At 39.7% G+C, this 27,786-nt stretch overlaps 4 protein-coding genes across 11 annotated transcripts; 1 reads left to right on the forward strand and 3 right to left on the reverse strand.

Annotated features, from left to right (window-relative positions):
* The first annotated feature begins 178 nt into the window (after nucleotides 1–178).
* Nucleotides 179–9,890, forward strand: LOC112283559 (uncharacterized). 6 transcript variants are annotated; one of them, XM_024522398.3, is made up of 16 exons: nucleotides 413–563; nucleotides 2,294–3,173; nucleotides 3,369–4,092; nucleotides 4,194–4,507; nucleotides 4,814–5,128; nucleotides 5,443–5,682; nucleotides 5,908–6,036; nucleotides 6,211–6,259; nucleotides 6,398–6,488; nucleotides 6,874–6,949; nucleotides 7,262–7,309; nucleotides 7,450–7,518; nucleotides 7,655–7,740; nucleotides 8,028–8,121; nucleotides 8,304–8,373; nucleotides 8,509–9,890. In XM_024522398.3, the coding sequence occupies exons 2-16, from the start codon at nucleotides 3,078–3,080 to the stop codon at nucleotides 9,390–9,392; spliced, it is 3,285 nt and encodes a 1,094-aa protein (XP_024378166.1). In that variant the 5' UTR covers nucleotides 413–563; nucleotides 2,294–3,077; the 3' UTR covers nucleotides 9,393–9,890. The 6 variants fall into 6 exon arrangements, with proteins under 6 accessions (XP_024378162.1, XP_090107624.1, XP_024378166.1 ...); XM_024522396.3 differs by having other exon boundaries at nucleotides 423–563; nucleotides 3,318–4,092; XM_024522394.3 differs by having other exon boundaries at nucleotides 179–563; nucleotides 2,294–4,092.
* Nucleotides 9,891–9,939: 49 nt separating this feature from the next.
* Nucleotides 9,940–11,334, reverse strand: LOC112283560 (uncharacterized). Of its 2 annotated transcripts, none has more exons than XM_024522400.3 (3): nucleotides 11,190–11,334; nucleotides 10,874–10,968; nucleotides 9,940–10,511 (listed from the first exon to the last, which is right to left on the reverse strand). In XM_024522400.3, exons 1-3 carry the CDS (start codon nucleotides 11,281–11,283, stop codon nucleotides 10,284–10,286), a joined length of 417 nt encoding a protein of 138 aa, XP_024378168.1. In that variant the 5' UTR covers nucleotides 11,284–11,334; the 3' UTR covers nucleotides 9,940–10,283. The 2 variants fall into 2 exon arrangements, with proteins under 2 accessions (XP_024378168.1, XP_024378167.1); XM_024522399.3 differs by having other exon boundaries at nucleotides 10,774–10,968.
* A 1,970-nt stretch (nucleotides 11,335–13,304) lies between these two features.
* On the reverse strand, nucleotides 13,305–14,988 carry LOC112283561 (small ribosomal subunit protein eS28). Its single transcript, XM_024522401.3, has 3 exons — nucleotides 14,910–14,988; nucleotides 14,085–14,226; nucleotides 13,305–13,520 (listed from the first exon to the last, which is right to left on the reverse strand). Exons 1-3 carry the CDS (start codon nucleotides 14,910–14,912, stop codon nucleotides 13,468–13,470), a joined length of 198 nt encoding a protein of 65 aa, XP_024378169.1. The 5' UTR covers nucleotides 14,913–14,988; the 3' UTR covers nucleotides 13,305–13,467.
* Nucleotides 14,989–23,937: 8,949 nt separating this feature from the next.
* Nucleotides 23,938–27,245, reverse strand: LOC112284133 (PITH domain-containing protein At3g04780). 2 transcript variants are annotated; one of them, XM_073534861.2, is made up of 9 exons: nucleotides 27,057–27,188; nucleotides 26,860–26,918; nucleotides 26,143–26,327; nucleotides 25,721–25,833; nucleotides 25,298–25,346; nucleotides 24,996–25,053; nucleotides 24,815–24,861; nucleotides 24,540–24,617; nucleotides 23,938–24,286 (listed from the first exon to the last, which is right to left on the reverse strand). In XM_073534861.2, exons 1-8 carry the CDS (start codon nucleotides 27,172–27,174, stop codon nucleotides 24,590–24,592), a joined length of 657 nt encoding a protein of 218 aa, XP_073390962.1. In that variant the 5' UTR covers nucleotides 27,175–27,188; the 3' UTR covers nucleotides 23,938–24,286; nucleotides 24,540–24,589. The 2 variants fall into 2 exon arrangements, with proteins under 2 accessions (XP_073390962.1, XP_090107626.1); XM_090251500.1 differs by lacking the exon at nucleotides 26,860–26,918 and having other exon boundaries at nucleotides 24,970–25,053; nucleotides 27,057–27,245.
* Nucleotides 27,246–27,786: the final 541 nt, after the last annotated feature.

Raw genomic sequence — 27,786 nt, forward strand, 5'->3', positions numbered from 1 at the left:
CGTCGCGGGCTGGGCTGGGTCGAGCCGGGCCGGGTCGGGTCGGGACGGGCACGGAAAAGGGGGAAGGCAAAAGAAAGGAAGGAAGGAAAGGAAATGAAAAGAAAGTAAAAAGAAAGGAATGGAAGGAAGGAAGCTTTAAGAACACGGCTATGGCGATGGGTGCCCTGGTCCCACGGCCAAGCCCTCGGTCCCCTGCTTGCTCGCTAACTCGCTCGCTGTACACACACAACGCAGTTATCATCAATACATGTGACAATCTATCGCATCCCGTCATTGCTGTCGCATCGCGGTGCCACAGAATCAATCGCTCGCAATTCATGTGTCATTGGGCCAGCCAGGTTTGAGATGCTTTTCTTTTTTGCCAGCCTCCGAGTAGTAGCGTTTTGCGGTTAGGCGGAAATCCATTGACATTCGGTGTGCTACGGCGGCACGCGGCCGCTATTTCTGAACCCGGCTCTTCTTCTTCCATCTTAAAGCAATTCTCAACTCTCGTGGGTTGAGGAAATCCGGGATTTGAGTTGGCGTGACGAGCTTTTGCAGCAGCTGCAAGTGTTATGTTCCAAGTTGGTGTCAAACCTCCAACCCTAATTTCACTCGCAGTTCGTTCCTAGGGGGACAGTAGTTTCCCAGCCTGATACTTAAGTTGGTGTGGTTTGAATGCAAGGACCTTTATTGGGTCTAGTTTCAATTTATTTTACATTTTCTTATTTTTATTTTTTATGATTCTGTTTTTGTGGGGTAAAATGTTACGTCTTCCTTCTGGTAGAGTGACGGTCTTAGGCTACTCTTGGAACCTTTCTGCGATTCGTGTCGATCATGATTAACGGTGTTGTTCATCTGCCTCTTTTACTGGATCATTGAGGCTCCGTTGGCGGCTAGATTTGCATCGTTTTAGGTGTGTGTCAGTGCTCGAAGGATCCTCGGAGTTCATTGAAGCTCAGGTGTGATGACCTACAATCCCTTGCGTGCTCGAGTGTGTCGTGATCTTGTTGACAGCTTTACTCGGGCACCCGTGCGAAGATGTATTATGGGGACTGATTCGGAATGGGTGCATAGGTGCAGGAACTGTTAGCGCTGGACTTTGTTTAGGTTTGTAGACGTTAGCTTGCGAAGAGAGGCAATAAAGCTTCGTGAGCGAAAAGGATTAGTATCTGGATTGAGTTTGGTGAGGGTTAGCGAGTTAAGGGTAATATAATGCAAGGAGAAGTTGAAACTAGACACAAACGGCGAGGTTGAGAGGAGTACGCGCGAGTACACGTCCATCTTCGACGCAAGGTCCGTATGCCGGGTGTGTCTCAGGTCAGACCTGGCTGTTGAAGTCTGAGTTATCGAGCTATTTGTTGTCATCAGTTACTACGGGATGAGGTTGGGCAAGTGTGGCGAGAGCTTTGAACAGGGGTTCTAGTAGAGAGATTGATTGGTCTGGAGCGGGATTGGGGTTACTGTTGGTCTCAGGCATATACACAGCGGTTGGCCAGCAACGATTTCAAGCTGTCATATTGGGTTTGCTGTGAAGGCTCCTCGAAGCAGGAGAAGCATGCCTGCTCACATTTTTATTTTATTTTAGTGTGCGTATCAAAAGTTTGTATGATTAGTCAAGGGTATAGTGAACTTTCTTATGTGACAGAAGAATCGCAAGGGTGGATATTGGAGTTATCAAGTTTGCAGCCAAATAGTACGTGTCCTTCGAGTTACGATTGAGTGATGTATTTGCCCAAAGAACGATGATGTTTGCGCACCTGCAGATAATGTCGTTTTTCCAAGAACGAGAGGGAAGGGCCTACTGTAGCTTACCCAAGGTGCTAGTTAGGATTAATTCCTTCTTGTTTGCGAGGGACTGATTGAATCAGTGGAGGGCTCATCACTGTGTCCCGTAGCCAACCAGGCCGCTTCTATGCTCCCCCGTGCGTTAGCCCGCTCTTTGTATTAGAGTTAGTGGGTAATACTGCAGATGTGCCGCTGCCTTACTGTCAATCCCACTCAAACTGTTTCCATGTCGTTTTGTAAAAGATCGATTCCAAACTGTTTTGAATCGGTTTAGCTTGACAATGTTGGTGCTAGATTGCGTCCTTTTCGTGCAACCACGTGTGTTTGAATAGAAAGTTTTTCTGGCGCCGTGTTTCGTGACTTTATCCTAGAACTAGCGAAAGCACATAGTGCAGGCACAATGAACGTTTCCGAGGAGGTGGAAACTTAAGTGTGCTCAGAACGAATTTGGCATCCTTCTTGTCGAGAGTTGGGTGTCGTTCATTTCTTGGACTGACCTTATGCTTGTTAAATGGTGGTGTTGCAGATTTGTGGCAGACAAGTGAACACCCTTATGTGGAAACCTTGAGACGTACAATGGTGTCCTCTATACATACGTGATTTCAGTATCTTTGAGGCGTTTTCTGGGGACGAATTAAGGCACTTTTAATGCGTATATACATGTATATATATACATAAATATTTATGTATATATATGTATAAGAAATTTTGGAATCGTGCAGCATCTCCTTATTGTGTACACTCTAGCTCCGACAGTTGCAGAGGTGACTCTGGGTTATTCAGGCAAGTTGTTGCCAACAATTTGCGATAATGATGGATGCTTCGTTTTGAGCTGTATGAGCATCAAGGTCTTTACACTCGCGAGTTGGAATGGAGGGGTTGGTGGGCTAGTTCGGTTCGCAAAAAGTTTACAGGAATAGAGATGAGGAGATGGACAATTTGTGGAGACAACAGGAAGACTACTTTCAGAGATTCTCGGCGTTGAGATGCATGCCTTCAACCCTGTATGTTTGTCAAAGAAATTTCACAAGACAGAGATTAGGTGGTGGGACTGAATGTTCGAACCGAGTTTGGTTGATGAGGCCACGAGATAGTGTAGTTTAAGTTATTTCAGGCAGGTGTGGTTGTAGAGCGTGAGTTGACTTCCCTGATTGGCGCTCATATTTGCGGAAATTGTACGTTTCCTCGTGTAATGGAAAGACTAGAGCAGAAAATCTTCTTGAATCGTTTTATGGCTGAGATCAAGCCCCGAAGCTGAGATTTCAGGAAGTAGGAGTAATGCCATAAATATTGGACCTTGATTGGAAAGAATGGCCAGGTACAATGGGCCATCGGCTATGGACTTGCGTGGGCAACATGTAGGTGTATCTCATTCTCCGCATCCTTTACAGCAGTACGGTACTCAGGTGAACAACAATAGCGAGAATCTCCTTTCTCCGCTCTCTCACCCTAGTCCATCAGCATCCATCGATTTGAGAAATTTAAACTCTTCTTTCTCTTCAAACATAACTTCCGAGTTTTCATCCTCTCTTTTTGATTCAAATTCTCAGAACTCGTTTGGCCGTAATGTGGGTTCGGCCACCCTCATCCCCCCGTCACAGTCGCAATCTTTGCCACCAAGAGCAATGATGAATGGTGGCCTAATTCCAGCCGATGAGTGGTCGGGCACAACTATCGTGGGACCTGGGACACCAAGTACCCAGCAGGCACAAGTCTTGCAAAGTTCACAAGGTCAAGGCCCTTCTGGACAGGCAGCACACCAGCCCAAGCAACAGGTTGCTTACGACGGAAGAGTAGCTGCCAATTCACATGTCCTGCAGGCAATGAGTGGCAATCAGTACCAGGCGGTGATGAGTACAAGTCAACATTCTGGAGGCTCTCAGGGGGGCAGCCGAGATCCGTTGCAATCATATTCTAGTGAGGTAGGTCAAGGCATCACCCCTAGATCACCTCAGGTGCCAATACGTAGTCCTCAGCACCCATTGGATATCACTGCCGTGAAGTCAGAATATCCTGATATGAAACGCGTGAAGACGGAGTATGGCATGGAGGGAGTGAAAGCAGAGTATCCGCAGGACTCATTAGCCCAAGCAACACTTATTAGGTCCTCTCAAGATTTGGCTTATCAAGAAGGCAGTTTTCATGGGCCGACATCCTCTAATCAGTTATCAGGTTTTGATGGGGGCCCAACAAGCAGCCAGCAGTCTGGGCTTGAAGGAGATACTAAAGTTAACCGTAGTGTCACCCACCAACTCGTGGGAATGACGCAGTCAGGGAACTATCAGGCTGGAGAGATGAGCAGTCCACAGTCGGCCTACAGCAGTGGTACACTCTCTCGCTAATGTGCCATCGATTAAGTGGTAGATTGTTCTCGAACAGGTTACCTTTTGGTGCTAACAATGGTATTGTACAATGTTTTGGCCCAGGACAAGGTAATGTATCACAATCTAGTCAAGAGCGTGGGCAACAAGGTCAGAGTCGTGCACTCGCAAATTTTCAAGGAGCTCAACTGCTCACGCAACAGAATAGTTTCCAAGGCCAGCAATCTCTTCGAAACTTGAACATGATGCAAGGAGGGAATTTTCAAGGTAATCTTCAGTCCTTGGGTGGAGTACCACAGCAGACCAATTTTGCAGGACAGAGCCATGCGAACCATTTAGCACATTTTCAGGTCTCGCCTTCTCAACAGTCCCTCATGCAAATGGCATCATCAAATCAACTTTCATCTTACCAAGCTCAGGTTTGCATCCTTCCGATGTATTCGATGATGTCCTGCCGAAACTCACAGGCACTAGTTGTGTTGGTTATACAGAAACGATCAAGTGGTTGTATTGCTTATTTAAGAATTTTTTAGAATATCAACGTTAGAGTGCATTTGCGCTTAGCTTTGTTGTGTCAAATTCCCTTACTCTCCGAGTGTCTTGTTACACTTTCAAAGCTGTTTATTTTCTTTTTTTGCTCTTATTTTAAAAAATTACATGGATGTGTATGGTTTTGACCATACACTAGTTGTGACTGAGCTCAGAAAGATATTTCATGTGCGCAGCAAGTTCAAGCCCATGTTCAGGCTCAGGCCCAAGCTCAAGCTCAGGCTCAGGTTCAGGCTCACGCACAAGCACAAGCACAGGCGCAAGCTCAGGCACAAGCTCAAGCCCAAGCTCAGGCACAGGCACAGGCCCAAGCAATGTCACAGGCACATGCACAGGCGCAAGCAGCTAACCAGCAAGCGGCTCTGCATCAAGCGGCAGCTAATCAAGCAGCTATACTTCAAGCCCGACAAGCACAACAAGGAGTTAGTTCTCAGCATCAGCTCTTGTTGCAGCAACAACAGTTTCAGTCAGGTCAAGCACAGGCATTCCAGGTGAGCAGCATGTTGTTATACAGTCCATGATTAGGATGATTTTTTGGCACCAAGTGGGGGCGAAAGATTGCACATGGTGCTTATCAGCTGCTTTTCCTTGAGTATCCTTGCTTTTTGCTTACTCATCTTTGTGTGGAAGCCTAGCACATGCTTTTATTTATTTGTCTATTTATTTAATTTGTGATGATAAATCATCCCCAATGTCCAGTTTCGCTCTCCAGCGTCATGGTTCTCTCTAGCTTTCAGGTCTCCTATACTCTCAAATATTGAAAGGGTCATCCTGTTGATCACAGTCCATTGTATCTTTGTCTTAGGTGGCAAATGGCTTACCATCAACCGGAGCTGCACAACAAATGATCGCTCGTTTGCAGCCTGGAATGCAAAATCAGTTTTTACAGGGTCTTAAGCTTAACAACCGGCATCTTGTTCAAGGTTCAATGTTGAAAGGCGGAAGCATGGAAAATGGTTACAGAAGTCGTATGCTACCAGCAGTTGTTGCAGAATGTAATCATAGAATCATGCTATACATTCAAGAGCAAAGGAAACGTCCTGCAGTAAGTGTTCAACTTTGGTTAGTTAAAGAATAGTTCACTTCAATGTTGGTTGGATTCCGATCGCGCTCTCTTTTGCTTGTCATCTTGATGCGCAGAAAAAGACGGTGTTCCTTTCTTTATATGTTTATTTTATCTGTACTACGTCTGTTGTCTTTGGACTGCGATGTGTGATGCAATGTCTTACTCTACTGTCACCCATCTGACACTTTATACGTTGCTATGCAGGATAACAATATCGCTTTTTGGCAGAGACTTGTACACACATTTTTTGAACCTGGAGCTTTAAAGCGCTGGTGCTTAAGCAGTTACAATACTTCTCCTGTTGGTCGGCATGCTCAGGGTCTCTTCCCTATGGTAATAAATTATCACCCAGATCATTGAGTGGAAGATTACCTACCACATGGATTTTATGCGTGTTTCTATAGCGTCTATCGTCTTATGGCAATTGATATCATAGTTCGGTTGCATTCATTACTGTTGGTTGAGCTGGTATAGGTTTGACTAACCATATTTGTGGATGTTGTGCAGGAGTTTTGGTTCTGTAACCTGTGTGGTGTGCAACCAGGACGAGGTTTTGGTATGTTCTTTCAATATTTACTTCATCTGTTTTACCAAGTTTTATATTTAGTCCATGATAGAGATAATTGAAATGCAGTGGAACACGTAAGGTTGGTATCTATGAGGATCTGAACTATTGAGCTCTTGATGTGAACAGAATCCTGCACGGATGTTCTGCCTCGGCTATTTAAGATCAAGTATGACAGTGGTCTGCAAGACGAGCTCCTATTCCTGGATCGGGCTGAAGAGTATGTTCATTTCTATCTGTCTATCTGTTTGAATTCGATCATGTTCATCACTCTGATTAAAGCCTCACTAAACAGCAAACATAACCAGCTTTGGAACCAAAACTATATGATAACAGGGTGATAATAATTTAACCTGATAATTTGGAACCTCGCCTACTCGCAGTGCTTATTGATCAGATACTTGACTTTTGTAAAATTGCTTTTATCCATGAAAGGAACTTGACCTCAGCTCGTCTTCTGGATTAGCCCACTGTTCTCGAAAGTAATGTCTAGTAATGTGATTGATTGGGTGTACTCCGATACTTATTTCAAGCATCACCTTTTTTTTTTTTTCTTTTTTTTTCTTTTTTTAATTACTGATGGACGAATTTATCTTGGTGATCAGGTATGTTTTGCCCTCTGGGAAAATGATCCTGGAGTACTCCGGGGCAGTGCACGAATCAATATTTGCTGAATTGAGGGTATGTAGCGTCTCTCTTGAAATGCTATTTAAATGCTCACAATTTATATCCTTGATTCTGGACATGCACTGAAGGCAACTGCAATACATTTCTTTGGGTGTTGGGAGGGTGGTGGCAAAGAAACCCCTCACGTTCTGCGTATGTTTTCATTTTCATATTTGTATTTCTTAATAACTATGATGGTTTAATATTAAAGTTTTACCATCATTACGATTCTTAACGCGGGTTTTCTTGTCGTTTAGTTCAGTTGTAAAATTGTATATGCGTAATAGGAATTGTAATACTTAACCAGTTTTCGCGATTGCTTCGCAGGTGATCAGATATGGAACGCTCCGAGTGACTATTAGTCCTTCGTATAAGGTGTTTTTATCTCTCTCTCTCTCTCTCTCTCTCTCTCTCTCTCTCTCTCTCTCTCTCTCTCTCTCTCTCATTGAATGTTTACTACCAGTGCTAGAAAAGGGTAATGTTCTGACTTTATAATATTCTTGTACTGTCATCAGATTCAAGCTTGGGAGTTCTGTACAAAAAGCCATGATGAAGTAGTGCCAATCAAAAACCTGCAAGACCAGGTAGAGCGTCCTGTGAACTTTTTAATTCGGTTGCATTGTACAGCCTTGTGGAAACAAACTGCTCACCAGCCATTTGTGGTTTCTTGGTAATGTGTTGGGATTTATATGTTCTTAATACTTAAGACTCTGTGAATAGGCTCAACAGCTAGACAACCTAGTCATGGAGGCTGAACAGGAGGGATTCAACAAAAGTGTGGAGAATTTGAGTAAACACTGCAACGCGTGCGTACCTTCTGTTTTATTTCTTTTGAAAATAGATAAAATACCTTTTGATTGATTTATTATTCCTTTCGCCCTTCCTAACTATGGTCAATATCAATGTAAAATATAATCACACGAGGATATGTAGGTTTCAGTAATTTTCTTTGTTCAAGCATACCTCGTGTCTTTTGCTATATTGAGCAAGCCAGATAATGAATGGTGTTAGTTTACCTGTCTTGTTCCTTATATTCTATGAAATAACTAAATGCAAAGAGAACTGTAATTGATACCCTATGATGTGGGTGCAGGTTTATGACTACAGCAAGGCAGCTCGCTGTAAAGCTAGACGCACCCATGGTCAATGACCTTGGCTTCTCAAAACGATATGTGCGATGTTTGCAGGTGCTGTCAACAGTTCCAATGTTTAAATTTTTTTTTTTATGTCATAAACATCTACACCAGTGAATGTACTAGCACATTCTTTGTATGATTTAGTATGAAAAATTTATTGATATGGGAGATTGCTAGACATTACTTCGCGAATGTGCCTGTGCATGAATAAGTAACTTGACTTCCCGTTGCAGATATCTGAAGTTGTGAACAGCATGAAAGACTTAATTTCATTTGAGAAGAAGACTCACCGTGGACCTATTCGTATGATTCTTTTGCCAACTGTTTTTTTTTGTTCTCAAGTAGCATGTTTTTTTGTAGGCAGTAAGTTTAAGGTTGCCATTGAAATTGTGGTGCCTCATAAACAGTGGTTACTAACTCGTCATTGGTATGCAACAGAGAGTTTAATAGATTTTCCAAGTGCTCGAAAATTGCAGCAACAAGGCTTGCTTACGAATCTTCCCAATCAACCGTCACTTACGGTTTTAATAAACCGTTTCACTCAAGGTACCCCTCGTCAGTCGATACCTTACTTGCAACAACAGCAAGGACAAGTTTCAAGACATCCAGGTGGACAGGTTATGACGGCAAATGGACAGCAAGGAGTTTCTCAATTACAAGGTCACCTCCTCGGTCAGATACAACCTGGTACTGTGGCTCAAGTTCACAGAGATCCGAATACGTCAAAAATGGCCCAGTTTTCAAACCTTTACCAGTCACAGCTACGCGGTCAAATGGACGCTCGAAACTTGGGCTTAGTGCAAGCAGGACAACCATATAACAACCAGATGCAGCCACCGGGACCTTTGCACTTGTCTGGAAGTTCGCAGGCTCACTCCGGGAATTCTAATCACAGCAATGGGTTGCCTGGGCAGTTGCAGGCTCAAACGGTTTCTCAGGGACTTACTCAGTCACAAGGTCCGGTTTCTGCGCAACGTGCTCACTCGGGGGGTGCTGGTGGTAATTCTCAGTCTTTTCCTGGGAATCAGGTACATCTCCAACTCAACCACGCGCAAGCACTTTCTCAACTTCAAGGGCAGTCAACAATGAGCCAAATTCCATCGTCTGCTCTGAGCGGCGACCATGCTGCGTCACCTATCTTCAATCAGCTGTCGCAACAAACGTCATTTCCAACACTTTCTAAACAGCTTACTCCACAACCTGCGGGTCAGGTTCATTCACAGTCACATAATTCCCTTAACCAGCCAATGGTTAACGGGGGGCAGCAGAGCCTACCAGGCACTCCTCAGAGCGAAATCAGTGACCTAAGGTCAAATGCATAGAAATTCTCTCATCGGGTTGGGCGAAGGTTTTATATTTGGTTGCTCCTTCCATTTGCGCGCTGTGTATAGTAAGAGGGATATCTGGGCTTTTGACGGAAGCTTTATGTTTCTCAGATTTCCTCAGACCATGTTCTTCAGGTAGATTGAGGGAGAGTAGTCTCCTTGTGGGACCAGCAGCTTATTGGGTTGATGAAGGACTTCCAAGAATTTGAAGTTGGTCCAATGTATTTTGTATTACGAACTGTTTTAGAGACATCACTTGAGATTAAGGTTTACTTGACAAGGTGAAGGTTAAAATTTGAGTACTATCTTCAATAGTATAGGGTTCAAATCGAAGCTAGGAGCGAGAAATAAGTAGCTTTTGGGACAGCAACCCTGGAGGAGGGCTTCCACTGATGTTGATTACAACTTGAAGAGAGTTGAATACTGTTGTGTTGAGCAATGGGGGTCTTTTGTTAGACTCCGTGTATAATATTTGAACAATGTTCTTTCATAACACTCATATTCTCACTCTGCAGTTCCATTACAATATGGCGTGGACTACATATTCGGGGTAGAAACCTGTGAAACTCGTTATTATTAAACAGAATAACTCTCACCGGCTCTTTCAATTGCCAAGTCATGATCTCTCAAACTAGATACCTAGTTCATGCAAAGTCGAATGGAAAGTTCAGTCATGTCCATTACAATTGTTTCAGCTTGTGGATGCGAAGGTTGTAAATTATCCCGAGCCTTTCAAATGTGATCTATTCAGCTAATCCCTGCAATCAAAGGATATCATCACATGACCTTCTGTGAATATTTACAAAATGAGGGAGCAGATACATTCTTCAATTAGATCCTCCGACGCCTGCCCGTTTAGAAAACAGTCATAGAGCTGCGTGTGGACCGTCAAGGGATGGGAAAGGATTTGCCATGACAGAGGCACAAGTAGCCCAACGGACAAGCTTCCGCGTGCGATCCAAAATCTTCCTCGCATTCATAGCTCACAATTTGGATTTTGCAAGGCGAGCATGCCCCACATGTGTGGCCGCACTCCGGGGCTGAAGAGCCAATTAATAGCCGTTTCTCATTGCTGGGCTTGGGAGCCTTCACAGGTGAAATCCCCTCAGTCTCTATCTGCAACCAAAACAAAATGCAAACTTTTGCATATGGTTAAAACTGCTCTGGTGGCATAATCTTAGTGTCATCTTTCTAACAACTGTACAGATAGATAGATAGATACACACACACACTGTGAAACCAGAGTATGCGCTGAGAGAAGGTTAAGTGTTAGCCAGAGAATAATCAATAGTTGGTGAAAAACACGGGTTCAAATTGCTGAAAATATAATTGGTTGTTCGGTTACATCTACTGCTTAAATTTGGTGAATCCCACACACCGTAGAACAATACGTGACTTCGTGTTCTCGTGTTGGGAAAACAACATCGTTGACTTGAATACGAGATGGGTGTGGCAGTCTCGGCTGAAAATTGTGGTACCTTGGAATTGGACTTTGATATGAACAACGATTGATCAATATCTGTGTAGTCTGTCGCAGGTAGACGTGATTCGGAATCCAAGACTGCTTCAGTTCCTACACAAAAATAAATAAATAAATAAAAAATGAATGATCTATTATATTTCTAGAGAGTAAGCTAGAATCCAATTCCACAATGCGTTACCCTTCTCAGCTTTTAAACCCGGAACAATCGCTTTTCCACAGAATAACTTAACAATCCACTTATCACAGTAGCAATGACCATCGATGTGCCCAGGGGCTCTTCTTGAGAGTTATAATGGAGAAAACAAATTCACCAAGTATGACGCGGGAGGTGGCATTTGCGGTGTCGACATGGAAAAGTAGGGGCAGAAGCAGCAGCAGCAGCAGCAGCCATGTCAATAAGGCCATTGCAATCAATTCTCCTCAAATCCCCACACCAATCTGGTTTCAGCAGAACATAGTGAAAGCTGCTCTAGTTTTCCTCAACACCGACGAATTCATCACACTCCCCTAATCTGGCTTCCGCATCCATATCACACTCCGACATAAACCATGCACTACCCAATTCCTCCTAGAACCTCGTACACTCTTTCGCCGGGGCTGGATACGAAAACCTTTGCCTCGCGAGTTTGGCTTCCAGATGGGGTTTTCGTCCAAGTGATGCCTCCCTCGAGCTCACAAAAACAGTGAAGAAAATCCCACCCCACCGCCCCCTGTTTAAACTCATGTCGTGAGTTAAGGAGCAGTCCCTTCAGCACAAATTCGGCAAGTTGTGGATCCGTGACGGAGGGAGGATCTTCACGGGCTCCATCGTCCCAGGCCATCACAGGCCGCGCTGCTGGTGGTGCCACATCTCGCGGCAAGCTTCCGGCGGCGCTCTTAAATGAGACTGCAGGCGGATGCAGCGCCACGGAGCCTATTCGCATGGAGGAGCGTCCTGAGCTTTGGCAGCTGCTTGATGGAGCTCATTGTGGAGAAGTGACAGGCCGGCATGGAGCTGCCATCCTTTGCTGTCGTCGCCTTCAATGGCGTCTCTCCTGGTACTCCTCTTGTACCCCCCCAACCCCTGTGAGCTAAATCTGAGACTCATACGATCCCATAAACACTCCTCCTCGTACCCCCACCAGTTTTAGCCCGCGAGCAAGCGGTCACGCGGCCACATCTTCTCTTTCGACACTCTCTAGAGATGCAGTAAAGCTTGTGCAAAGTGCGATTGAATCCGTGATTGAAGCTCTGGAAAGCAAAGCGTCTACCAGCAAAGTACCCACCAAGTATGAGCTCCGCAATGCTGCGGCGAAACTGAAGGTCTATCTATCAATGAGTTCAGATCCCTTCTCACATGGGGTTAGTTTCGTATGTGGATTGCGCTATTTTACTGTACAAGTCTAAATACATATATATAGATATAGATACATAAATAAATGGATAGATAATTTTACTTGTGTGTGTGTGTGTGTATGTTTGTTGTCTGCACATGAATGTGGGCTATATGGTTCACGTGTATTGAGGAGTGAGAGTAAACTTTCTCAGGTTTCCTGCTCACATGTGGTAAAAAAAACTGGGTTCTGTAAGGTACATTCTACGAATATAATTTGGCTGATTGTTAGTGTTTAATGATATATCATCGATTGTTGTTTAATAAATGGCGCTTGCTTCGGAAGATAAGTGAAATACTGGAAAGAATTATCATTATACTTAATGATGGTATGATAGAGATTAGTAATGGTTAATCGATATTGATGGTAAACCATTAGTATGACTGTAAACACTTGTACAAATTACTGCAATTAGAACATGCTTTTGACATCGACAGTACGATAAAATCCGAACATTTAGCTACTCTTCAACTACGAGTATTACCCAGAGCTGGTCCAATGAAGCGCTAGTTATTACAGATGTGTCCAAATTATTTGATGGCGTGAGGAAATGATAAGCGCGAAATAATCTCAGGCTCTTTCTGATGTGGCAATAAAGACTTGTACGTTGCAATGTACGTGGCTTGAACTGGCAATACGTAACATCACATGATTTTACTTTCTTCTTGGACTTGAATCTTGAATGATCATCCTTCGCATATAATAAGACTCCTTTCAAGGCTGTACGCACTTACCGATAAATAGAAGATCTATGAAGATACATGAAGCCATAATGTTCTGTACTTATTAAAACGATGTGACTTGAATGTCGCTGCTGTAGCTGTATTTTATCGCGTAAAAAACTTTACAAAACAATAATACATGGACGAACGGAGCGGCCTCTCTGGAGGGGAGTATATCATAACAACCACGGCGAGTAACTTAATGAATGTGTACAAGGAAAAGGACCCTGTTTCGCCAAATGGCTTCTGAGGCATTGCATACAAAGTCAACACCCACAAATACAAGCAGAACTGAATTGTAATCACATAGAACTGAGCGTAAGATAAGGTCTAGTGCGCAATTAATATGCTTGGAGACATCAGACTCCTGTTTCGTCTCATTAAAATACTAAACATCAGCCATCAAAATACTAGTAATGCAGTAAAACCATGCATCCTAGTATTCCGGTTGCATACAGTAAGATCAGGCTAGGAAACCGCTAGTTTCGGGTTTTTCACCGAAGCCTCCTTGCCTCTCTCTCAGACTCTAGAAGAGTCAGGATATCACCTGCAAACACAAAAATAGGAACCAAATTCTTAATTTCTACTATTCATGAATAAGCTACAAAATAAGGCACGAGTGAAAATGTGGAAATTAACTAACTAAAAAACTACCACAATCTTTCCAAGCTTAGATGATATTCACACCAAGCACACATAGATACCAAGTGAATCAGCAGGCAAAAGAGCAATGTATTTCTTAAGAGAAAGTTACACTTTCCTCAGAAACACGGACCAATGCATTCATCACATTCATCCAAGACACCTATACTGTACCACAGATTCTCAGGCCGGTTACACTCCAAAATTTAAATCAGAATAATCTACAGAGCAGGCTAATCCCGAACCTATGCAATAGGCACACAAACAGAGGTGAAAGAGAAACATGATTTTCGACCTGGGACAAATGATTACCTTAATCTTACCGTAATTAATTTATGGTTCACAATCGCACCTAAAATTATTCCTTAAAGAAACCCTGAAAACCGACGACCCTGAAAGGTATTGCAAGGACGGAGACCACAACATGAGATATTCCACAAGAGTAGAACAGGACAGACAAGGTTTGTACCTTCACGCACTGGCCCCTTCACGTTGCGCATGATAAGTCGGTTTTGATCATCCAGAAACTTCACACGCACTTGGGTCACCTGACCTCGGGACCCGGTGCGGCCAATCACCTTCATGACAATAGCAAGCTTCACGGCGGAATCCTGCACAGATTTACACAAATATATTCAATACATACTCTTGTCGGGGATACTTCTCCCAAAGAGATGTACGATCCAAATAGGTATAGAAACAGTATAGAACAATCATCGACAACGCATGAGCCCAATCAAATCTCTAATTACTATCTTGACGAAATCTGACACACGCATCCACAGACACAGAAAAAGTAGTCTAAAGAGATATCGAGTTACAGAACCCCAACAGAGTTCTTCCTCATACTAAAAAAACTAGACACAAACATAAACTGCACAATTACCAACGCATTTCCTCTCTAAAAAGATGCAGAAAATGATTTAAGAGACGACCAACAAGATATATATATATATATATATATATATATATATATGTGAGTGGCGAATCACCCTCAGATCTGCAGTCACTGTCAAGTCTAGAACCGAGCCAACCAGTCTGTTAACATTTTCAGAAAAGGGAAATGCAGGTATAAAAGCACCAACGAGATACTCCATAGCTACTGTAGCCGTGAACTTACAGAACAACCGAGAAGAGCAGGCCGACAAACGACCTTAAACCTCGAAAACGAACGAAAAGGGCAAATTGCACAAGACAAAAAAAGGCGGCTAAGACAACAACAACAATACCGCAAGTGAAATTGGAACAAGACCAGCAAAAGGGGGGGAACAGAGAGCAATTGAGATCCACATACCATGGCGGCAGGACGACGAAGAGAGGGCAGACGTCAAGCGCAAGGGGGGAGCTCCGAGGGAAGCGACGACGCTGCGAGGACGACGAAAGAGGACTTCGAGCTCGAGCTTCGCTTGCCTTGTTCGAAACCCTAATGCTCTCTATCTCTCTTTTTAATTTTAAAGTCCATCTTTCTCTTACTTTTACTTTAAAGTCTCTTTCCCCCCAAAACCGGGCAGCTATGGAGAATCGATGACGATGGCGGTGTGAACACCGCAATTTAGAGGTTTTTTAATGTATAAATTTCGGGTCTAGCTGATTTCTTATCTTATTCTCTCATATTATATTTTAATAACTAATTTCTAATAGAATAGTATATTTATTTTTCTTGCTTGTGGAAAGGGGTGGATGGAATAATTATGAATTAGAATTTTTCCAAAAAAAAATAAAATTAATAAAATTTACAATTAAAATAGATTCAATTAGTTTAATAATATTGAACACTATTTGGATAATAGTAATCTTTTTTTCCTTCCTAGTTTACTGTTTTTAGTTTTTTCCAAGTTTTGGAATTAATGTATTATTAAGAATTTAAGTGTTTATGAGAAAATCTAACACATACATAACTATTTAGAAAATATTTTTTCTTTATATTATTTCCTTTCTTTCAAATCAAAAAATTACTTGTAAAAAAAAGAAAAAAAATTATAAATAACATAATTTAATTTGGCTTAACAAGTCCAATCTTAAACATTACAATCAACTATATAGACAATATTGATAATATATATGAAAGTAGAATGTACATTTTGATTATTTTATTAATTTATTTTATATATAAATGTAAATTATGGAGTGCTCTACTTTAAATTGCTGTAGAATATGAAATGATTTTTTAAAAAAACTCTACAAAAAAAAGTTCTACTAAATTCAAGATATTATAAGGTTGTTTTTCTAATAACTTGTAAATTGATATAGTTGGTTATTTGAATAGAAGCAAAAGAAGGAAAAAGATGTGGAAATTAAAATGTTATTAAGCATTTTTTTGAGAAAAACATTTTGGTTGTTGTAAAAACATAATCTAATTAGAAAGAGACTTGAGGTGGCATAATTAATTATTAATCTTATTTTTTCTTTTTTCTTCTTAGAAGAACATATTAGATGAATTAAAATTAATTCGTAAATCAGATTATTTATAGATTACTACCATTCACATCTAAAAACCAACAATTTTCTACTAATCAATTAGAAGCAATAGTAGGTTTTATAATTATTATTGATTCAACTTAGTTTAAATTTATTTAAGAATTTTTGCATCTTTGTTATGTACAAAAAAATGAATTGATTTTTTGTAGTTTCTTTTTGTAAAGCCACTATGTTAAATCTATTATTTTATTTATTTTATTTCCACCACATACAATTCTGTATAAAAGATCTACTTCAAAATCAAATCTATTAAAACTTTGTGTTACCACAATACAAGTAGGTAAGGAAATGTTAAAATAAATCACCTATTTATTAAATTGACTCACCTATTTATTGAATTGATCCACCTTATTGTCACGAATTTAGAATACTGACTGGAAATCTAAACAAGAAGCTCAAGAAAAATCAGCAAGAACTAGATTAATCAGATGAGTACAAGAACAATACTAGAGAGGTGAGATAGAGCTCCAAGAGATGTGTTGTCGAGATTGAGGATCTCCTCAATCTCGGCTCCTATATATACTACAAGTTAGGAAGCTTCTCAAGTAGCTTCCACAAACTAGGAAGCTTCTAAAGCAACTTTCACAAGCTAGGAAGCTTCTCTAGAACCTTTTAGAATCTTCTACAACTTCCTAATGTATGTCCTTGACATCACCCCCCTCCTTTAGCTTCGAGGTCTCCAAAAAGCACTCCTATTGCGAGTCAGTACCAATGTAAGAAGTTGAAAATTTGTGGCATAGTGTCTATAATATACTCCAATTGTTATTCGCGCGACAAGTAGTTCATTGGTCCTTGTAACCAATGATAGTATCCTACGCCTTCGATTTTCTACCAAGCATGAACTTCTGTGTCTTCATTGTAAAAATACCCTACAAACATCCCTTCGAGAAGATCACTATAGGCAAATTCTACCTCAAACACAATCACTAGCGACCTATTACTTAGTATCCTCTGTTGTCTTTGTAATATAGGCAGTACTTCATCTTGGGGTCGTCTTCGTGACATACTCAGTTGAGAAGACATGACTGATATGGTATCTATCTCTTAGCTATCCATATCAAAGCAAAAAATACAAGTACTAAACATGGAAGAATGGACTCAGGTTACAGATTTATAGTCTCTAACTATGTCTTTTAGAGGTTCCTTCTTCCTCTTCTTTGTAAGGCCGAGGATTAAGAGACTTCAAGGAGAAGGAACTTCACTAAAAAACTTTCATTGAAAGGGCTTAGGTTTTTGAAGATAGTGTCGATGAAACTCCTATACCTTTTGTGACGCATTGATAAGATTTTTTCCCAGTTTCCATGTACGCTCATTGATATCATAGCCGCTCCAATACACTAAGTACTCCAATTTCTCGTACTTACACCGCAAATCTAGTATCTTTTCCACCTTGTATTCCTCGTGGTTCTCAATTTCAATATTAGGTGGCAGACATTATACTCTTCTAGGAAAAGACGACTCTCGATAAGGCTCCAACAAAGAAACATGAAAGACTGGGTGTACCTTCATATCAGCCGGTAATCCCAGATGGTATGCCATTGGATTGATTTGCTTTTGGATGACAAATGGCCCCAATCTTTAGTAGTCCAATTTATCACATGGCCGCTTGGTTTTGTTATTCCGTTGAAGCAACCATATTTTATCTCCAATTTTAAAAGTAGGTGCCTGATTCTGAAATTTGTCTACGGACACTTTGTAAGCTTCTTGGGCAATTTGCAATTGAAGCTTCAACATAGTTTGAAGCTTCGATAGATGTTTCAAAAATCCTTCAGCTATCGGATTGTTATTAGTTGACGGATTCAACAAATTAAGCTTTGGATGATACCCATAGTTGGAAAAGAATGGTGTTTGTTGAGTCGAGGCATGAAGGATGTCATTATATGTAAACTCCGCTAACGATAGATATGCAGTCCAATCATCTTGCTGATAGTTGATGTTGCATCGTAAATACTACTCCAAAGTTTAATTCACCGTTTTCGTTTGGCCATCAATTTGAAGATAGAAAGCCGAAGAAAGCTTGATATCTACCTTCAATATTTCAAAGAGAGATCTCTAGAACTTTGATACGAATTGGGTTCCTCGATTCAACACAATATCATCTGATAAACTATGATATCGATACACACTATCAAAGAAGAGCCTTATTGTGTCTTTGCTTGATGATGTTTTCTTACAAGGGACAAAGTGTGCCATCTTTGTAAGCCGATCTACCACAACAAAGATATTGTCAAATGAATTTGATGGCAGCAGGTCTGTAATGAAGTCCATGGAAACTGAAGACCATGGCTGACGTGGAATAGGCAATGGCTGAAGAAGGCCATAAGGACGATGCCGAGGGTTCTTAGATCTTAAAAAAATATCACAAGAGAGGACGAAATTCTTGACATCCTTCCACATTTGGAGCCACCAAAAATCTCGAGAAATAAGTTCCAAGGTCTTATTGAATCCAAAATGTCCTGCAGCTGGAAAGTCGTGTCAAGATTGAAGAACTCGGAGTCGTGCTGGTCCCTTTGGAATATACAACTGCTCCTCAAAGTATAAAAGATCTCCTTCCACCTTGAACTTGTCATTATTGACACGTTGAATAATATCGAGGGCTATAGAATCTCCAATAGCCGCAGTACGTATCTAGTTGAGGAAGTCAGCATCAATTGATACTATAGCAGAGCAAAACCTGAATTGTTCTGACTTCAACAATGTTATACACTGTTGATCAAACATTGTTTCTCCAACCTTTGGCGCTAGATATGATCTCCTTGATAATACATCGGATAGTCCTTATTGCTTCCCATACCAATAAGTAATAACAAAGTCAAACCTGAATAGCAACATATTCCATTGAGCTTGATGATAATTTAGAACCCAAGCTGACATGAAGTACTCCAAATTCTTGTGATCTGTGTATACGGTCACTGAATGCGCAGCTCCTTCAAGAAAGTGACGCCACTCTTTGAAAGAATCTACTATCGCAAGAAGTTCTTTATCATGGATCTCATAGTTGATCTTGGCAGCAGAAAACTTTCGAGAGTAGAATGCAACTGGATGAAGCTTCTCGTCTATGCTTATCTACAAAAGTAAAACTCCCATAGCAAAATCTGAAGCATCAATCTCCAAATAGAAGGCCTTTGCAAAGTCCAAATGTACCAAGATTGGAGCCATAGTAAATGTCGTCTTAAGACTTGAAATATTTTTTTTGCTAGAGATTCTTATTCAAGCTTATCTTTACATGTCAACCGAGTGAACAGAGCAGCAAGTTGAGAATAATTCTTGATGAAGATCTGATAGAAGTTAGCAAAGTCAAGAAAGCATTGTACATCTCTAATTGTCTTTGGAACTTTCCATGATATAATTGCTTCTACCTTCTTAGGGTCCATCTTTAAACCTTCTGTAGTTGCAATGAATCTAAAAATTCTATCTCGGTTTGGTTAAACAAGCACTTCTCCAATTTGGCGTAAAGTCCTTGCTCGCGGAGTTTTTCAAGGACTAGACAAATCTGTTTCTCATACTCTTCTATGTTCTTAGAAAATATCAGAATATCATCTAGATAGATGACAACAAAATCATCAAGGTGCTCCCAAAGATGTCATTCATCATATGTTGAAAAACCGTTGGAGCATTGGTAAGACCGAAAGGCATGACATTATATTCAAAATAGCCATGCCTTGTACGAAAAGTTATCTTCCATTCGTCTTCTTCTTTGATCAATCTTTGTAAAGATCCTTGCAAGCCCAAGTTGCTTTAGAAGACCTGATATCAAAGGTAATAAATAACGATTCTTCTTTGTCTCCTTCTTGAGACCTTGATAATCCATGCACATCCGCAACGAGCCATCTTTCTTGTTCACAAATAAGATTGGTGCCTTAGTTGGCAACTTCGAATGACGAATGTAATTCTTGGCTAGATTCTTGTCAATGTACTTTTACAACTCCGCTAACTCCATCTGTGAAAAATTGTAGATTGAGCCAAAAGGTGGTTGTGTTCCTTCCTCCAAGTCTATGGCACAATCGTATGGTTGATGCTCCAGTAGCATGTCGGCATTCTTCTTTTGAAATATATCTTCAAAATCTTTATATTGCTCTGGTATACTTGCTATCGAAATCTTCTCTCTGCTAGTTGGAGTTGCATAAATGACAAATGATGTGCCTTCCTTGGACGATGTTACAAACACTCTTGCTCCAATAAATAAGGATTTTTTGATTTGGATTCTTCTAACAGGCTTACTCTCGAAATGTTCTATAGGAAATGTCATCTTTCGTAACCTCCAATCTATGTATGGATTATGCATTTCTAACCAAGAAAGACCAAGAATAATAGGGTTTGATGGGGTTCTAATAATATTAAAAATAATATAACTACTATGGTCTTTAAACGTCACCTCTATAGATTCTCATTTATGGGTGACACTATCATAAAATAAAGGTCGTCCATCTATTACTTCTACGTGAACGGGTTTAGGTTTTTGTACTAGAGGAATCTCGTGATACTTAGCAAATTCTTCATCTAAAAAACAAGCAGATGCTCTTGAATCTAATAATGCTAAGGTTTTTAATTTTTGAGGGCCAAAAGATAGAGGAATGGTAAAGCAATGGACAGGCTGAGCAAAAAGAGAGGAACTTGATTGTTGTTGTGGTATTGAATTGTCCAGCCACACAGTCCCTATTTTAGCTGGGCATCCTCGTTTTCCTGAACAAACGCATCTCTTGTCCTGACAATGCGTCAGTTTTGCTTCTTGGGATAGTTTCTAGCTCTGTGGCCTTCTTCACCACAATACAAGCATAGTCCTTCTTTGATACACCGCTTTTTTTCTTCTAGGGTTAGGAATTTGACACGTGGTGTGTCAATTTGCATATCTTCCACCTATGAATGTGAATTCATGCTGCTTGCTAACGTAGTTGGAGCGTGGTGAGTCGTATGTTGTCTTGAGCATTGGACTTGGTGACGTTGGAATATGCGATTATCTCACTTCACAACTGGACTAATGGCTTTGTTGAGCGTTTGCAGATCGAGAAGACATAATAACAAATCCTTCACGTCATTCTTCAAGTCCTAATAAAATTGACTCATCAATGCTTCCTCGTTCCAGTTGATGTCGCATACTAATTGTCTGAAATCTAATGCGTAGACTGACACGGAGCGTACTCCTTCTCATAGTGATCGAATCTTTTTTGTAATCCATCGTGCCTTGTCACGTTTGCTAAATGATTCTGCAAATGAATCCAAAAAAGTTTTCAAGTTGTTCAAAATTGACAATCCTTTCTCAAACAAAGGAGCAAACTATGATAGAGTTTGCTCCATGAGCAAAGTTCCAACCAGTCCAACACGTGACTCCTCCGTCAAGTAGCATTTGGGTTGTAAAGCTATTATCAATCTAATTTGATTAACAAAACTTCGAAACCTGGAATATATACCATCGAACTTGTCTGGAAGGCTAATTTGGGGCTCTTTTTGTTGTAAGACCAATGGTCCTTGTTGAACTAGAGGCAAAGTTGCTTCTCTTAGTTCTGAAGCTTGAGGCTAATGAATCCTTGATTGTGCCATCCCGGATGCTCCATCATTATGAATTCTTGCAATGATTTCTTCAATCTCTGCAGTTCTTTGTAATAATGTAGCAAGAGCATTCATAATGGCGTTCAACTTGGACTCCGAACTTTCAGTCATATTAATATCTTGACCTCCGGCCATTCTAAAAGAAAGAAAGAAATGATTCTACAAGAAGGCAATATTGGTTTTAAGGAAGGTACTTTGTAACTTCTAAAATGCCTTAAAACCTTCAAGAAGATGGATAATCTATTCTCTCCAAGAAAAATAAGACTCCAATATTATAATAGAAGAAATATCAGTTTAGAGGAGGGTAATTCGCAACTTCTAAAATGCTAGCACCTTCAAGCAGAGAAATAATCCACATTCTAACAAGAAGGAAATAGCTTTGATACGAAAGATGAGTGTAGTCTCGACAAACTGTCACGAATTTAGAATAGTGACTAGAAATCTAAACAAGAAGCTCAAGAAAAATCAACAAGAACTAGATTAATCAGATGAGTACAAGAATAACACAAGAGAGGTGAGCTAGAGCTCCAAGAGATGTATTGTCGAGATTGAGGATCCCCTTAGTCTCGGCTCCTATATATACTACAAGCTAAGAAGCTTCTCAAGCAACTTCTATGAATTAAAAAGCTTCTCAAGTAGCTTCCACAAGCTAGGAAGCTTCTCTAGAACCTTTTAGAATCTTCTACAACTTCCTAGTGTATGTCCTTGACACATATTGTGGAAAACAAGGGGATTTTAGAGAGCTAGGAATGGGGGAGGGAGAGGGGGGGGTTGTCATGAAGAAGGTTGGATAAAGAGGGAGCAGGGATTGGAAAGAAGAGAGGTTAAGATGAGGGCCATAATTGTAATGATAGTTTCTAGAGATGATCCATTTTTCTAATGATGGTTATAATAGGGTAGGTCAATTTAATATATAGATAGGTCATTTTAACATTTTCTTGTATATATATATATATATATATATTCCAGTTTAATCTCTATTTCCTACTACAATTGAAATGTAATTTTTTTACTCTCATCTTATGTAGTAGTCTTTTCATTTTAGTATAGTAGAATAAAAAAACAATATAATATATAATAAGGATCAAGTATATCAATCATATTTCAAACACAATTATCTCAAAGTAAAGTAGATATTTTAAAGTTTAATTTATTTAAATATGAAGCCATCATTTTATTCCTTTTAAATTTATCTTATGTACCTTTTTTTTAAATGGTTAAAGTTAAAATTTCCAATATTAAAATAATCATCTTTATTGACTAAATTGGCATATTTACCAACTTATTGTATATATTACTTGAACACATAAAAAAAAGCATCAAATTAGGCTTTTAGTTATAAAGAATAATACGTTTAATAATAAATAACCACTCTATCTTCATAATGTTCAATTGAATCAAATTTTAATTGCAATTCTTACAAAGAGATAACACTCTAATCAAACTTCTTAACCTCTTTTAAATTAATTAAATTGTTATGTTGTATTTTGAACTTGCATTTATAGTTTATAGCATATTGTGACAAATTAAGATTACAAAAGCTAACAAAACTAACTATTTATTACGTACTTTCAAATTATTACATTTCAATCTTTTCAACAACTCCATAACAATATCTTTAAGTACTATTATGCATAGTTGAAGAAGATACAATAAGACCCTATTCCAACTCCATTACCATCAATCAAAAATAATAAAGAAGTATTTTTTCAACCACTCATATTTTTAATTAAAAAATCTTATTAAACAAGATCTAATATGAGATGGATTTCATTTTAATTTGGCTTCTTTGTAAAAAAAAAAAAAAAAAAAGAAAAAAAAAAAACATTCAAATTTTTAAAAATTCAAAATGACTTTCTTTCAATCAATTTTAATATGTTTAATGTATGCATTTTTTAATAAAAAATTTAAAAACCATCCTTTATAGATTTTGACATTATTATTTAATGGGCATCGTACTAATAGATTTCTCTTCCAAGTAGGTTAAAAAATAAAAAATAAAAATCTATTGTTATCCATATTCAGTAATATAATCAAAGACATGATGTGATATAATAAATACAATTGTCGTCCAACATCATTATTACAATGTGGTTTATCTTAATAGGATACAATAAAAAACAACAAAAAACAAGTTCTTAATAAAAAAAAAAAAAAAAACAAAAAAAACAAAACAAAACAAAAAAAAACAAAAAAAAAAAGGAATTAAAAAATAATAAAAATGCACAAACAAGCAAAACCCACAAGCACTTTAAAGATTGAAGGAGCAAGTACAATTCAAGCTACCCCAGAAAGCATGAAATAATTTCACTAGTCTTTCAAATGTATCAGATTTAGAGACGAACTCCTCGGCATACAAAAGACATTAAAATTGTCACATACATATTAGGTTCAAAAACCAATTTCGGTTGTAAGACTAAGTCAAAACCGTGGTAAGTCACCCATACTCACAGATTGCAGAAATTTTCGAATAGAAACAGTGACTACTATAAATAGCAAGAGGACCTAAGGCTGATCCAGAAAATTTGTCTGAGAGAGAACTCGCTCCATTAACCACTACAGAAAGTTGGCCAAAAACAGGCAACTAGATAAATTCATCATTCATTTTCACTGATCTTCAAATCCTTCATATTCGTGGTTTCAACTCTGCACATCAAACACAGAATTCAAATCAAATCAGCTCATCACACCAATCTCATCTATCAAAGTGCTTTAACTTCCTGCTCCGTTCTTTCACAATAAGAAGCATTTCTTCATTACGTGTGTTCTCGTGAGGTGTCTGCTATCCAAAAGCTTAAGTTATACCAAAACAAATACCTCTACAAGACTGGAGAATTTACTGAGAGGGATATACTCCCCCCTTGGACACTGCTAGAACAAGAGTAAAGAGAGCACTTACGTGCTACCAATAATAGAAAGTTTCTAAAGCTGAGTGACTTCGCCGCCTCCTTAGTTGTCTTCAACGAATACTGTCAAACTGCAAAATTAACGGCGCGCAGGTCCAAGCAGAAATTATTTCTGATAGTATTTGCAACATATCGCGCCTCGAGTCCATGCTTGTTAAAATCCTAGAGCACGAACTAAAATGGAAAAACAAATAAGTGCGGCCCTCAGCAGCGACAAATAAATTGGTACAAAATTATTAGGAGGACGATGGATCAGTTGGGCACTCACTGTCGCACACTTTGAAACTTGACGTATTTAAGCGGCATTGGCCTCTCCTGTAATCGTAGGAAGTCAGGGACCGACAACCGGTCAAAGCTTTCAGCATTAAAATATCATTCGATCAATGATCTGCTAAAATAGAATTCCAAAGAACACACACTTACATCGATAAATTTGGGATATTAGATACCTCGAGGTCCTCAAGTGACGCAATAACAGTGTCGTTCGGAGGATAGTCGGTAACATTGCTGCCAACAGAACATGTCTATTAAGCCACCGTAAATATCTAAACCTTCTAGACTCTGCAATGAGCATATTTGATGTATTGAAGTGGATTGAAGAATTCCATGCATTGCAAATCACTGACAAGCCATTTTAAACCCACATGCAAACTTCTAGCTACACGAAAGAAGAGAATGATGACAGGTTTCAACATCATCAGTTTTAACGAGGGCAAGTGGATTCAAGGTTATCTCGACAGTGCAATCTCACCTGAAGCCCATATTTGGCCTATTGGCAAAGAGCTTCAATGTCCTTGGACCTGCAGCGACGCATATTCTTTAGAAAACTCTGACAAATACCAAAAAAGAAAAATACACGATACCGTGACCACTGGTATGATGAAACAATAGTTAATCTAACAACTTCAAATTTTGAACACGTAATTTAGATCATTGATTAACTCGGCCAGTTTGGACATGAACAAAAATCTGTTTCTGAAAAGAGCAGTTAAATACTTCTGGTTTCAACCATTCACAGTGATTGCCTTCAAAACGCAGTTTCGTTCTTGACGGGCACAATGAGTGCCAGCAACACCTTAGTCGGCCACGGACTTACCAATTCAAAACCTTAAGAGGAGAAGGCTATCATATCCCAGCTTCAGACGTGAATCTAGTGCAAGGTGGAAATATTAACCTTCTTCTGGAGGTCCTCGGATAATCAAAGAATGGAGCTTAACTTGGTTAAAGGGGATAAACAGAAGTAGCTGTTCATCAGCATCACTTTCTAAATGCAAACCATTGTCCTCCCTGTACCCCTATACACAAATATTCTTCTCAGCATTTCCAGTTTAACATTTATCAAGACTATCTAAGTTGTACGGATGATAGGCATCGCCATCCGACGAACCCCTAAGATGTTTATCACTGCCATTAAGAAACAGAAATTGACTGAACTTTCTTGATGATACTGAAACTCATTTCTAAACAGAATGTACACGAATAAATATATGAATGCGTTTCTGAGAAAACAATTGTGATTAGAAATAGGCTCAATTCAGCTGCTTCCAAATAAAACGTACATATTAACCCTTAATCAGAGTAAAAAAGGAGACAAACAATGCTAAGATATGAGCGTGAAAGTATTTCTTGCAATCAGCAGCCTGGCAGCACAGATGCGCAATACAACGAATCCAGGTACTGTGAGGCGCAATAATCTGCTTAAGAGCGTTGACGAATGTATGCGCTGTATTTTCGTTCAAGCACTCCACAGACTGCCACTCGATGCAGTCCGCCAAATCAATCTGCACAATTCCATTGCTCGTCTCAGGTCCTACATACCATCGTGTATCCGACTAGTACCAATGCAGTACCCCCACTACTTGCTCCTTCTCTCCTGAATCCTACGCAACCTCATGCAACACAAGCTGCCCATCACGCCACGCATTCCATACTCCCGGCAACTGTGCCACTAGCGCTCATATTTCACTTAACTCATCCCATTACTTGCACTTACGAATCACGATTCCGGCTCGAAACACAGCCCGACATTCATCACAATAGCACAACACGAGCCATCACGCCTACTAACCACACAATTGCACACACAAACGAATTCTCAACGCCATAACAACACAAGTTTCTGTCCCAGCAATTCTACTGCCTACCATCAACCGCACCTCTGCTAATTGCAACGGATCTAGTACCATCCTACTGCTCACCACTGCAAACACTCAGCACGAACAAGCCCTAGAAAAATAAAATAATAAAACAAATAAAATAACCTTCCTGCCACCGTGTCCATATCAAGACGAACGTCACACACATGCTCCATACCTTGATTGTCCCGACGACGACTGCCACAATTACATCCCCCCTGCTATCGAACAACCAATCTGCTCACAATCCTACTGCTCAATCCACAGCTCCTCTCAACCTCCACGCTCCTCCTATTCAACGCCTGAAAATCCTCGAAAGCTATAATGTCCTTTTTTTTTTTCCAATCTCATGCATCTCAGAATTACGTCGCATACCTGGCCCAACGGCAGCTGCACTGATGTAGTAGCGGTAGCGGGAGTGATAGCCGTGGTGGCCATGAATCCTGGTTCGATTGCCCACGGCTTCAATCGAACACGACGACGACGACGGCATGAAAGCAGAGTGACTCGTAAATGGGACACAGACAGTAATGGGTATTCCACCCGCATTTGATTCTAGCAAAAAATCACAAGTACTTGTACTTGAGAGCATATTGCTGAAATAAACAAAATATGAACAGTTGATAAAATATAGTAAAAAATCTTAGGTTGTAGGAATTCTTTTAAAATTAGGAACCTATGGTTTTTGTAAGATTTTCCGTACCCATGTTTCCTGAAGCAACACTTTGTTTTATTCCTTTCATTTATACTCTATGCGTTATTGCTATTATATATACTTCCTTGACTACAATAAGACAAATCAATTTGAAGAAAATTATTGCCTATGAAGCTCATATGAATTTTGTGACTATTGGAATGTTTAGTTTAAACATACAAGGATTTGAAGGTATTAGTTTACTTTCTTTTTATTTTTTTTATTTTTGATTTATGTGTTGGTGTTTTATATGACCAACATATGACTCAACTTGTTAAATATTATGAAGGTTTAGTCAGCACCATGCCATTGTTCTCTACGATTTTTCTTACTCTTTGCCTTAGCTAATATGAGTTTATGAGAGTACTAGCAGCTTTATTGGATAATTTCTTATTTTAGTATGAGCTTTCT

This window comes from Physcomitrium patens, chromosome 6 (assembly GCF_059467195.1).
Source record: "Physcomitrium patens ecotype Gransden chromosome 6, ASM5946719v1, whole genome shotgun sequence".
NCBI lineage: Eukaryota > Viridiplantae > Streptophyta > Bryopsida > Funariales > Funariaceae > Physcomitrium > Physcomitrium patens.

Coding starts and splice junctions, on each gene's coding strand:
- LOC112283560 (XM_024522399.3), bottom strand. CDS start 11,228: ATGTCGACACCGCAAATGCCACCTCCCGCGTCATACTTG. Junction 10,969..11,189: donor CACCTCCCGCGTCATACTTG/GTGAATTTGTTT, acceptor ATTTTTGTGTAG/GAACTGAAGCAGTCTTGGAT. Junction 10,512..10,773: donor AAGTCACGTATTGTTCTACG/GTGTGTGGGATT, acceptor TTTTGGTTGCAG/ATAGAGACTGAGGGGATTTC.
- LOC112283559 (XM_024522394.3), top strand. CDS start 3,078: ATGGCCAGGTACAATGGGCCATCGGCTATGGACTTGCGTGGGCAACAT. Junction 4,093..4,193: donor ACAGTCGGCCTACAGCAGTG/GTACACTCTCTC, acceptor GTTTTGGCCCAG/GACAAGGTAATGTATCACAA. Junction 6,260..6,397: donor GCAACCAGGACGAGGTTTTG/GTATGTTCTTTC, acceptor TGATGTGAACAG/AATCCTGCACGGATGTTCTG.
- LOC112283561 (XM_024522401.3), bottom strand. Junction 13,521..14,084: donor GAAGGGGCCAGTGCGTGAAG/GTACAAACCTTG, acceptor TTGTGTTTGCAG/GTGATATCCTGACTCTTCTA.
- LOC112284133 (XM_090251500.1), bottom strand. CDS start 27,230: ATGCGGGTGGAATACCCATTACTGTCTGTGTCCCATTTACGAGTCACT. Junction 25,834..26,142: donor CACGCTCATATCTTAGCATT/GTTTGTCTCCTT, acceptor ATAGGGGTACAG/GGAGGACAATGGTTTGCATT. Junction 25,347..25,720: donor CCGAGGACCTCCAGAAGAAG/GTTAATATTTCC, acceptor GCGTCGCTGCAG/GTCCAAGGACATTGAAGCTC.